The following is an 11,865-nucleotide window of genomic DNA, read 5'->3' on the forward strand; positions in this document are numbered from 1 at the left end:
CCTGCTTCGGATTCTGTGTCTCCCTGTCTCTCTGCCCCTTTCCTGCTCACGCTCTCTGCCTCCCTCTGTCTCTCTGTGTTTCTCTCTCAGAATAAGTAAGTAAACTTAAAAAAAAAAGTTTGCATTTTTATGAAGTCTAACTTATTTTTTAAAAATTTTTAAATGTTTGTTTATTGTTGAGAGAGAGGCAGAGACAGAGACAGAGTGCAAGTAAGGGAGGGACAGAGAGAGAGAGGGAGACACAGAATCCGAAGCAGGCTCCAGGCTCCAAGCTGTCAGGACAGAGCCCGACGCGGGGCTCAAACTCACAGACCGTGAGCTCATGACCTGAGCCGAAGTCGGACGCTTAACCGACTGAGCCATCCAGGCACCCCGAAGTCCAATTTATTCATTTTTCCTTTTATTATTAATGTCTTCTGTGTCCTGCCCAAGGTCACAAAGATTTTCTCTGTGTTTTACTTAGATGTTTTTCTCAGTCTGGGCTCTTACTTTTCGGCCTATAATCCGTGTCTAGTTCATTTCTCCATATGGTCAAACAAGGTGAGTGTCCTGGGGCTGCCGAAAGAAAGTACCACATACTGAGGGGTTTAAAACAAGAGATGTTTATCCTCCCACAGCTCTGGAGGCCAGAGGAGGGAAAGCAGGGCCGAGCTCCCTCCGAAGGTTCTAGGGGGAGGCTCCGTCCTTGCCTCTTCCAGCCTCTGGTGTTGCTGGCAGTGCGTGGCCTTCCTTGGACAGTAGACACATCACTGCAGTCTCTGTTGTCACCTGACCTGCTCCCTGCATGTGTGTGTCCGACTCCTCTCTTCTTAGGATGCCAGTCATATTAGATTGGGGCCCATTCTCCAATACAAGCCCATCTTAACTTAATTACATCTATAAAAACCCCGTCTCCAAATCAGGTCACATTCCAAGCTCCTGGGGGAGTACTGCAACATTTCTTTCTAGGGGACACAATTCAACCCATGACATCAGGGTTAAAATTCACTTTTTCCATACAGATACCTGACTGCTCCAGCACCCATCCATCCTTCCTTCCTTTCTTTTTAAATGTTTATTTTTGAGAGAGAGAGAACAACTGGGGGAGGGGCAGAGAGAGAGAGGGGGCCAGAGGATCTGAAGCACGCTCTGCAAGGACAGCACAGAGCCCGACGCGGGGCTCTAACTCACGAACCGCGAGATCATGACCTGAGCCGAAGTCAGATGCTTAACCGTCTGAGCCACCCAGGCGCCCTCCCAGCATCATTTCCTAACCGTAAATGTAAGGATTTATTTCTGGACTCCTGATGCTGTGCCATCCACCTGCACACCTATCCTTGTACTTATACGACATGCTTTGATTAGTGTGGCTTCATAGTAAGTTTTGAAATCAGAATTGTTTTTTGGATATTCTGGGTCCTTCCCATGTCTATATGCTTTGAGGATGAGGTTGTCAATTTCTACAAAAAAAGCATGCTGGGGTTTGGGGTAGGGATTGCATTGAATTCATGGATCACTTTGGGGAAAGTTGTCATCATGGGGCAAAATTCTAAGATGGCCCCAAGATTTCTGCCTCCTAGCATATAAGCCTGTATGATCCCCTCCCCTTGAGGCAGAGCAGACCCTTCACACATGATGGGACATCACTCCCATGGTCAGGTTACTAACTAGTTGACTTTGAGTTCATCAAAAAGGAGCGTATCTGGGTGGGCCAGACCTAATTAGGTGAGGCCTTGACCACAAAGGGGCCTTTTCTGAAGAGAGAGATTCCAAGCATGAACATGGCTATGGAGGGCTCTGGGGTAGCAGTGAATCTCAGGTGGCTTCTGGGAGCTGAGAGCATTCTCTGGCCCACAGCCAATGAGAGAACAGGGACCTAGTCCTGGAGTCACAGGGAACTGACCCCTACCAAGAACAATATGAGCTTGGGAGAGGACCCCAAGCCTCCAATGAGAATGCAGCCCAGCCAACCTTCAGGGCGACCTCGTGAGGCCCTGAGTAGAGGCCCCGCTTATGTCATGCCTGGACTTCTGACCTACAGAAATGGTCAGGTAACGACTGGGTGTTGTTTTAAGCCACTGAGTTTTGCTTAATTTGTTACACAGCGATGGAAACCTAATAGAGACACCCTGACGGTATTGAGCCTTCCAATCCATGAAGATGAAGTGTCTTTCCATGTTCATAGATCTTTAATTGTATGATTCTGTTTATGTGAAATTTCCAGAAGACGCAAATCCATACAAACAGAGAGAAGGTTAGTGGTTGGCAGGAGCTGGGGGAAGGGGGTGAGGAGAGACTATTTAATGGGCACAGGGTCTCCTTTTGAGGTGATGGAAATGTTTTGGGACCAGGCAGAGGTCACAGTTGCACAATATTGCGAACAAAGTAAATGCCACTTTGAAACCTACATTTTAAAATGGTTAATGGTTATTGTTATGTGAATTTTTCCTCAGTTGAAAAGAATTTTTTTGAGAGAGTGTGCAAGTGAGCGAGGGGCTGAGAGAGAGAGAAAGAGACAGAGAGGGAGAAGCGGGGCTCACCCGAAGCGGGGTTCCAGGTCACACGATGTGGGACTTGAACTCACGAGCCATGATCATGACCTGAGCCGAAGTCAGAAGCTTAATGACTGAGCCACCCAGGTGCCCTTCGGTTGAAAAGACTTTTTAAAAATTAAAAAAAAAGCCCCCACTGCGAGAACACACACTCCGTCTCGGGTTGCGTCTGTCCCCTGGCGAGGAGTGATGGACCGTCCCCTGTGGGCAAGGCTCGGGGGCGCCAGGACACTCTCACCCGCTGGTGGGGTTGCAAAATGGGCCAGGCCTTAGGGAGGGGAATTTGCCAACAGCGGTAAAATCAATTATGCTCCTTTAAAACAGAAGCATGAGGAGGCTCTGAGTGTACAGACGCGGAGAGAGACACAGGACACTCAGACGTATCGGTAAGTGACAAAAGCAAGAGCTTCTGTGTTGGGGGCATTGAGGAATGGGAAGGGAGGGAGGGCCGGGCAGGAGGCGGGGCATCCCCGCGTCCCCCCTTTCTTGCTGATGTGTGAACTGGGTGAAAACCTGGGCTTTGCAGAACTGTTCAAGGTAAACGAGAAAGGATCAGCATCCACCCCTCCGGCTCATCTCCCGGACCCTAGGCTTCTGAGCTGTCTCTCCCCTCCCTCTCCTTCCCGTCCGTCCTTCCCTCCATCCCGGCCCTGCTCGCCTCCAGCCTGCCTGCCAGTGTCTTCACACTTGCTCTCCCCTCTGCCTGCGACACTCCCTCCTCCACTTTGAGACGGCTGACCTCTTGTCCCTCTTGCCAGCTTCAATGTCCTGACCTCAGAAAGTTCACTTTTTGTTTCCCTGTTTGCTGTTTACGTTCACACACGTGCACACTCAGCCTCCCGCCCCACCCCCCACCAAACACATCAGGAATGAAGCCTCTCTCACTTGTGTCCTCGGGACCCAGCCCACCCCTGGCACAGGCTGGTCCCCGGAAACATCGGGGACCACTCACTGACCTTGGTGATGTCAAGTTCCAGAGTCTCACACCTATGCAGACAGCTTACCTACTTCTCCCTGCAGCCGCCCACCCTCTCTGAGCTCCACATTCCTGTGGGTCCAAGGTCCCAAGAGGAAGGCCGTGCAGTCCCCCTCCTCACAGGAACTCTGGCCTGTGCCAGCCAAGCGTGAGGCCAGATGCCCAGTGCCAGCAGCCAGGAAGAGCATCTGACGCCCTTACTTAGGACAAGGGGCTCCTCCCTGAGACCCCACCCCCAACTATGGCACAGCCTTTTCTGTCCCTTCATTGGTTATGGGGAAGTGGGTCTCCTTCCCTTACAGTCCCACTGGCCTGTCAATCCTGACCCCCAAAAGACTCCCTCCCTGACCCACCCCCACCCAACCTCCAGGTCCTTTCCTGCCAGGACCCAAGATTGGGCCCAAGGAGTTTATTTTCCAGAAGCTATGGGCCCCCTGAAGGCGGTTCCCTTGGAAACCATTTCCATTGGGTAAGCTGGCTAACAGGGGCTCCCTTTCCTTTTCAGAGACAGCACGAAGGGTTTGGTGCAGAGGCCGGACGATCCCCTGTCCAGGGTTCCCAGTGCCAAACAAAAGGCCCCATTGACGTCCTCACACTTGTCCCCCATGTCCAGGACCTAGGGTCAGGCTTGGCCACCCACTCCCTGCTGTGCCCCGAGGTGCTCTGGCCCAGGCTGCCTTCCTCCCTCCTGCAAATGACCCCAGATGGCTCTGCTCCAGGACCCCCCCCTCCCATGTTGCATCCGAACAGAACTCGGGGCCCAGCCCGTGGGAGGAGGGCACAGGAGCCTCTGTACCCCGGGAAGTCCCCCCACAGTCGGATCTGTGCATCTGCCAAGGAGGCGGGGCCAGACCCAGAGCCTGGATGCCCTCTACCAGCCCTGGGGCCGCCCCGTTCCCTCTGCTCTGCCTCAGGCAAGGGGAAGAATGGAAGCCGGGACTGGTCAGATTGCCTTCCTCAGCCTCCCGGAACGGGACCGCCTGCCTCAGCTTACCCAAGGGGAACTGGGGGATCTGGCTGCCAAGGTGGGGGGGGGGGAATAGGGGCACCCACCCCCAAACCAGATTTGTCCCCTTGGGACCGTGATGGCGGTGCGAGCAGGGCTGGCTGAGCCCGCGTGTAACAGCACCCACGGCCGCCTTCCCACGTGAGGACGGGAAGAGATGCCGGGAAGGGAGCGGCACCAGGGGGCCAAGGGGTGTCTGCAGAGCCCTGGTAGGGACGGAGGGCGCTGGGAGCCACAGGCCGGTCACGTCCCCTGTGGAACGGGGAGCTACGAGGCACAGAGGGACCCACGCGCCTGGGGGGGACACCCCTCCCACCCACAATAAGGAACCACAATGCCATGTAGGTGCCCTGGGGAGTGCGGGTTGGCCGCAAGGACTGCTGGGTCTGCCCAGGCCCCAGTGGGTTGCAGATGCCGCCTTCTCCCCCCCCACAGACTCACATTCCTCTTCCACCTTCCCACCCCCACCCGCACCAGATACACACTTTCTCACCAGACACAAAGGCCAGAAATACTGTATGATTCCACTTATGTGAAACTTCCAGAAGAGGGAAACCCATGTGGACAGAAAGTAGACAAGGGGGTACCAGGGACTGGGGGAGGGACTGTGCATGGGCACGGGGTCTCCTCGAGGGATGGCAGAAATGTTCTGGAAGTAGGCAGAGGTGATTGTTGCCCAACACTGTGAATGGACTAAATACCCCTGAATTGGACACTTTCAAATGGTCAAAATGGTGAATTTTCCTTCGGAAAATGTTTAAAACAAAACACAACGGAGGTGTTCCGACTCGGACACGTGTTTATTTACTGTAAAAGAAAAAGGCAGTAAATGACAATGGCAGGGGCAGGGGCCAGCCGGCCCTTCACGTCAGGGCCGGGACGGTGGGGGGGCAGCGCCCGGAGTCCGGAGGCCCCGGGAAGGGGGCAGAGGGGGTCGGAGGCGCGGCGACATTCACCGGATCTGGTGTGAGCACAAGAGCACAGAAGAGGGAGGTGGAGCGGAGCAGGGGCCAGAAGGCCTTGGCCTTCCATCCTCTAATGGCCCGCACAGCCCGACCCCCGCCCAGCCTTCCCGGCCCGGTGCCGCTCACCGTGTACTTGTCCCACTTTTTCTCGGGGTCGTAGGGCTCCCAGCGGCTGGCAGGGAAGATGTGCTTGTTCTTTTCGTACCAGCTCCGCAGCACCACCTTGCCCGCGTGTGACTGAGGCGGGGAGAAGGGCCGTTCAAGGCTATTGGGGGGGAGGGCGGGCACCCCGTCCCTCCGCTCTTCCTCCCCCTCCACACCTCATCCTTCTCCACGGTTGCGTCACTGAGCAGCCGCACGTCATCGTGAACGTCGAAATTAAAGAGCGGCCCTGCAGGGAAGCAGCAGCCATCCCAAGGTCAGGGTCACGCTGCCACCCTGCCACACAGGAGAGAACTCAAAGGCAGGGGGCCGGGCCGGGCACACTTACCACTCTTCCCTCGGGCCTTGGTGACAATGAAGTCATAGAAGCTGTGGTGCTGTGAAGGCGACAGAGCCGTGGTTGACGAGCCACCCCCCACCCCCCCCCCCCCGCAGCCCACCCGCCGGCCCGAGCGAGAGGGCCAGGCTGGAGCAAGGTGCCCTCTCGAGAAGCCCCGAGGCACCCCACAGTCCACGGCCCCGCCCGGCTGCCCCGCCCCCAGCTGCAGGGAAGAGAAGGGCCTCACGTGGGGGATGATCAGGTCCTCCTTGATGTACATGAGCTGCTCCACCCCCGCTGACCTGAGGGAGAAAGGCACGAGGCTGTGGGCGCCCGGGAGCAGCCACCCAAGGAAACCCCGGCACCGGAGCTGGGAGGCAGTGGTCCCGGTGGCAACCCAGAATGCTTTGTGGCAGGCTGCAAGGTCTGGCAGGCCCAGGATGGGCACCCGCCACCCTACGCCTCGGCGCTAAAGAACCAAAACAGATACCCCCACCTAAGCTGTCCCCGGTGACACGAACGGAAAAGAAACCTGACCCTCTGGCTCAGGAACACAGTGCCCAGCATGCCACCTTCCCACCCAAGGAGCAGCAGCCAGACTTTGGGGCTCCGGCACCTGGGACCCTGCGCTCCAGATGCGCAAGCATACACACGTGCTGTGCGTGCTCCTGAGCTCACGCGCACCTGAGCTCGCTGAAGTCTTTGCGCAGGATTTCAAGGGCCTTCTGCAGGAATTGCTGCATCGTGTTGCCCTTTTTCATCTGGAGGAGCGGCCCGGGAACGAGCATCCACAAGAGCAAGGGGTTGGTAACACAAGACAGAAGCCTGGAGAAGAGCTCTTAAGAAGGCAGTGGCCCAGAGGTCCCTGCTGGGGACCTAGGAGCCCCAGGCTACTCCCCACGAGGGACAGGCCCTTTTCCCTGCCCCTCCAGGCTCCCCGGGGTCCTCCCACAGGAAAGGGCCTGTGAAATTCTGAAGTCAGGACTGAAAGCTCCTTCCCACTGAACCCGAGGGAGGCTGGGCCCTGGTGGGGGGGGGGCCAGGGAGGGGGCTGTGCGTGCTTCCCACCACCCACCTTGACCGTCCGCCGGTGCCCGGAGCCATCCCAGTAACTGAAGGTGATTTCGATCTCCTCACCTACAAAGCAGAATTGCCTTTTGGCCTCCAGACGCAGACGTCCCTGCCCCCTGCAAGTTCCTGGGACCTGAGGCCTCTGCCCCGACAACTGTCGGCGGGAGAGGCAGCCCACCCCCAGCACCCCACGCGGCAGGCACTCACTCTTGATCTTCTCCTGCTTGGCCTCCCACTCCTGCCGCAGCTCTTCCCGGAGCCGGTTCTCCTCTTCCTGGGAGAGGAGGGGGATGAAGGAGGGGGTGCCCAGGGCTGTTCGGGGGGCGAGCAGGACCCCACTCCCTGAGAAAAAGCCCCTGCCCGAGCCAGGGAGCAGGCCACTCTTACCTCACGGTCTCGGTCGGGCAGGAAGCTCGTGTCCACATCTGGGTTCTTCCCCAATTTCCTCTTCTTTGCAGTGATCTCTGGAGCAAAAGGAAACAGGGCAGTCGGCTGCATGACGGGCCCCACTGCCAGGGCACCCTGGCCCTCTGTCTCTGCAGCCTCAGCTCAAACACCACCTCCTTGGAGGCTGCCCAGAGCGCCGTGGCACCACCGTGGGTTCCCAGTCACAGTGGCCGGCACTGTCTCGTCCACAGCACTATGGAGACCCAAAAAGCACCTTTGCCAAGAGGCCTCCGCCTCGCTCTCCACTGCCAGCAGCTGGACAGGAGTTCGGGGACTGTGTTCACAGCCCATCAGCTGCGACCTCAGGCGCCTCAGGGGACCTCAGGCATCGGTGCTGTGTGAGGGAGCAAAGGGCCCTCTGTACGGAGGGACGGGGCATCCTCAGAAGGGTGGATGCTTGCGGAGGACCCGCTCCGCACCGGGAGCCGTGCTCATCATGGGCCCACACCTGATGTATCACCTAGCCCTCACGACGGCCCCAAAGGGGTGTGGCGCTCCTTGTTCCCAGATAAGGACACTGAAGCCCAAAGTCCCACGACGACTAACACTGGGGCCGGAGGGGAAGAGGGAAGGAGAAGCCCCGCTAGGGCTCAGGCCAGGCTCGTCAACATCTTGGACTCTGGGACTCAGTTTCCCTAATTCAGACACGAAGGAACTACAACTTGCTGGTGTCAGCACCCCGAACCCTCTTCCTTATAAGTTACCGAGGACCCCGGAGAGCTCTCGCCTCTGGGGGGCTGTAGCTCTGGGTAGTCACCGAATTTGAAATTAAGCCTGAGAAACAGTGAAGACCCGGAAATGGGAAAGCCCACGTTCTGTTAGCTGTTGGAGTGATGACATCATCACATGTCACGTGGCCTCTGCAAAGCTCCACACCACACGCTCAAGAGAGAAGGAGGATGAAAAAGGCCGAGCAGGCTTTGCCGCGCTTATGGAAGTGTTTTTGACCTCGCAGACCCCCTGAAAGGGTCTTACAGGCTCCTAGGAGCACGGTTCCGGAGCCCGGCTGCACGTCAGCATCACCCAGAGAAGAATCCCACGCCAGTGCCTCATCGCCGGGCCCCCCACACAAAACCACTGTGGGGAAGGAAGTGCTCACTCACAAAGCCCCAGTGACACACACTGAGCTTCACGGCCTCCCCCCAGATCCGCGCCGTCCACCACAGTGCTCCCTGCCGCGAAGATACACAGTATCGAATGCTACTCAACACTTATATTACGAAACAGCACTGGGGCGCCCAGGGGGCTCAGTCGGTTGAGTATCCGGCACTTGACTTTGGCTCAGGTCATGATCTCACGGTTCGTGGGTTCAAGCCCCGTGTCAGGCTCCACGCTGGCGGCGCGGAGTCTGCTTGGGATTCTCTCTCTCCCCCGACCTCTCCGCCCCTCCCCTGCTCTCTACCTCTGTCTCTCAAAATAAATAAAGAAAGAAACAAAATTACTAAACGGGACTACAGTTACCTTCACTGGTTTCTCTTCAGCATGTTTGACTGTGGCTCGTGAACACAGGGAAACCCAGGAGGCTCGGGCTCTCTCTCCTTACCGCGTCAGCCGGTCCTCTTGAAGCCACCATACGGGGCCGCGGCAACGCCGTGAGGTACCATCCCCCGCCTCAGATCCCTCCCGCCGGGAAGCCCTGCCACGTCCTCAACTGTGTCCGTTCCCGCTGGCTCTGCTGCCGGCCACATTCATTCTGGACGCAATACATCCCTCCACGCCTCACCTCTGGTTGCTCGTGGAAGTCCCCTCGCTCTAAAGGCCCGGCTCACCTGTTCCCACCGTGAGACGCTCTCCCCGCCCTGGGCTGGACCCGGGCCCTTCAGAGGGAGTGCGCTCACCCATGTGACTCCAAGGAGAGGAAAGGCGCCCTGCCTCTATCTGTCTGCCTCGGCGCTGGCTCAGAACAGGTACGTGGCACACGGGCCCCCCATGCTGGTTTCATCCTTGCTCCCCAGCCTTCCCGAGTTGTCCCTGCCACCCCCTGGTCCCTCGGCTGAGACCTCTACTGAGGTCCTGAATGTCTGTGGCTGTATCAGTTTACACTGAAATGAATCAAACAACGGACACTCGGCGTCAGTTACGCAAGCCACGTGCTCAGTGGCCAGCTAGCAGCACAGAGCAGAACGTCTCCATCGTCGCAGAAGGTTCTGCTGGGCTGCCCCAAGGCCATCCTCTCCCCTCCTCGGTCCATCCTTCATGGGCACTTACGAAGGGCAGCTTCTGAAGACTTCCTGATCAAGCATCGGCGTCTTGCACCAAAGAGCCCACAGCCCTGCCTAGCGGCCACACGCCAGGCCCTGACTCACTCTGCCCCTGGAGGCAAGCCCCACGGCCGCTCTCTCTCCCACCCGATGTGTGAGGTTCAGGACCACGACGGAGCAGGCCGTCGAGACGGGGTAACGGATATGCTTCCTCTGCTATGGCCTGGCTTCCCAGAGCCAGCCTTACCTTCCCTCTCCAGCTCCTCCTCATACGCAGCCACCTCCTCATCCTCGTCACCTGCCTCCTCCTCTTCCTCCAGAGTGAAGGACAGGCTGGAGATCTTCCGCTTGGCCTCCTTCTTGCGCTCCTTCTCTCGTAGCTTCTCCAGCTTCCTACCAAGGCACAGCACACCATGCGCGACGTCCCCACCCTGAGGCCCCTTCCCTAGCCCAGAGCTGCCTGCAGACAGGCAGGCCCACTCTCACGGGGCAGGAAGCGCCCGGCCCACCCCCAAGCACTAGCTATACGTTGGGGCCGGGGCGGGGAGGGGGGGCTGCCGGCTGAGATGTCAGGACCCACAATTGCAGCTCCTTCGACTGCTCTTTCTTGGCCAGCTGCTTCTCCCTCTCCTTCACCAGCGCCTCTTGCTTGGCCTTCATGTCATTCAGGGTCACGAGACCTACGAGGTGAGGAGAGGCGAGGATAAGGGTGGGTGGCCCAGCGCGGGGAAGCAGCAGGGCTCTGGATCCGGAGGTGTGGGGGGGGGGTGTGCGCTTCGCTCACCGACGGTGCTGGACTTGAGCTCCGCCTCCACGGCGTCGTAGTGCGCAGAGAACTTCTTGTCAATGTTAGATTTCATTATGTTCTCCTGTGGCAGAGGGAGGACAGCAGTGAGGGCCCCCCACCACCCCACCGGGAAAGCGGGGAGCTGGGCTCTAACCCCAGATCTGCCGCTGGGCTCACGATAATGTGACCCTGGGAAAGACATGTCCCCTTTCCTCGATCAATGGGAGGTTCCACAGGGCTATGAAGGGCCCTTCCAGTGCTGAGGGAGCCAAATGAAGTGGCTCCCTGCGACCTGTGTGCTGATCCGGCCCCTCCATGTCTCCTGCTGGGGACCAGAGTTCCCTCAGTGGCCCTGGGGTCACAGGCCCTACCTGCCTTGGGTGTTTTTCATACCCAGCCTTTAAGCTGAAGGTCTGGGGACCCAAGCCGAGAGGTGACAGGAGAGAGTGAAGAGTGGCCAAGGGGCTCTAGATGTTGCCAACAGCTTCCCATGAGACCTCGCTCCAGGCCAGCCCCACCCCACTCGGTACCACACAGGCCGTTCTCTGGCTGGTGGCCTCCAACGCAGGTGGCCAGCAGAGAAATGCCACTCCACGGGCTGAAGAGCCCGCACCAAGACCGCAGGGCTTGGGCACCAGCGTGAAGCGAGGCCGCGCCAGGCCCCGGCGCACAGCTGTCTCCCTGGGCCTGGCATCCACAGTACCCAACGCAGCCTGCTCTCCCCTCTCACCCCGGGTCCCCGCTCTGCAGACGAGTCTCCCCAAAAGGCCCAAGCAGAGGAATCCTTTTTCCTGCCAGCCCGCCGCCACCGACCACTCATTAAAGCCCTTAGTGAACCACTAGCACCCCGGACGCTGGACTCTGCCTCTGTCACGGTGCAAAGGGCTCTGGAATGAGCCTCGGTGGCCTGTGGATGCGCCACGGCCTGTGGGGCCTGACTTCCCTGGCATCCATGGGATCAGGGCAGAGGCCTCGTTCTCAGGGCCGAGGGGCCAGGGCGAGGACGCTCTGTGTACGCGAGGGGAGCCCTAATGCCACCAACGGAGCCACGACTACGGCTCCCTCCTGTTGGGAGCTTGTCACAAGCTAGCTCGTCTCCGCCTCCTGGGCCCATTTTACAGATGAGCAGACTGTCGCCAGATCGTTTCTACATTTTGCTGGAGGTGCGGGAGCAAGGGGCCGGCCCCGGCTCGCCGCCTGCGCTCTGCATCCGCCGCCCAGGGTCTCGCGGGGCCCCAGAGGGCCGGGGCGGCGGGCGGCGCGCGTGCTCCAAGAGGCCCCGGCCGGGCCCGCACCTCGGCAATCCGTTGCTTCATCTGCTCCATCTGCTCGCGCTGCTTCTCCCGCTACTGCACCAGGTGCATGGCGCGGCCCGCCTCGCTCGCGGCGCCCTTGTACTG

The 11,865-nt window shown here is 58.7% G+C and overlaps 1 protein-coding gene across 1 annotated transcript; it reads right to left on the bottom strand.

Annotated features, from left to right (window-relative positions):
* Nucleotides 1-5,294: 5,294 nt before the first annotated feature.
* Nucleotides 5,295-11,865, bottom strand: FAM50A (family with sequence similarity 50 member A). Its single transcript, XM_040467396.1, has 13 exons — nt 11,761-11,865; nt 10,463-10,547; nt 10,259-10,358; nt 9,926-10,071; nt 7,418-7,494; nt 7,238-7,304; nt 7,035-7,096; nt 6,644-6,720; nt 6,207-6,261; nt 5,969-6,017; nt 5,799-5,869; nt 5,605-5,715; nt 5,295-5,474 (listed from the first exon to the last, which is right to left on the bottom strand). The coding sequence occupies exons 1-13, from the start codon at nt 11,788-11,790 to the stop codon at nt 5,466-5,468; spliced, it is 939 nt and encodes a 312-aa protein (XP_040323330.1). The 5' UTR covers nt 11,791-11,865; the 3' UTR covers nt 5,295-5,465.

The sequence above is a fragment of the Herpailurus yagouaroundi genome, unplaced genomic scaffold (genome assembly GCF_014898765.1).
Source record: "Herpailurus yagouaroundi ecotype Mexico unplaced genomic scaffold, PumYag 67493, whole genome shotgun sequence".
Taxonomy (NCBI): domain Eukaryota; kingdom Metazoa; phylum Chordata; class Mammalia; order Carnivora; family Felidae; genus Herpailurus; species Herpailurus yagouaroundi.

Coding starts and splice junctions, on each gene's coding strand:
- FAM50A (XM_040467396.1), bottom strand. CDS start 11,790: ATGGAGCAGATGAAGCAACGGATTGCCGAG. Junction 7,495..9,925: donor GGAGGAGCTGGAGAGGGAAG/GTAAGGCTGGCT, acceptor CTTTTGCTCCAG/AGATCACTGCAAAGAAGAGG. Junction 7,305..7,417: donor TGCCCGACCGAGACCGTGAG/GTAAGAGTGGCC, acceptor CTCCTCTCCCAG/GAAGAGGAGAACCGGCTCCG.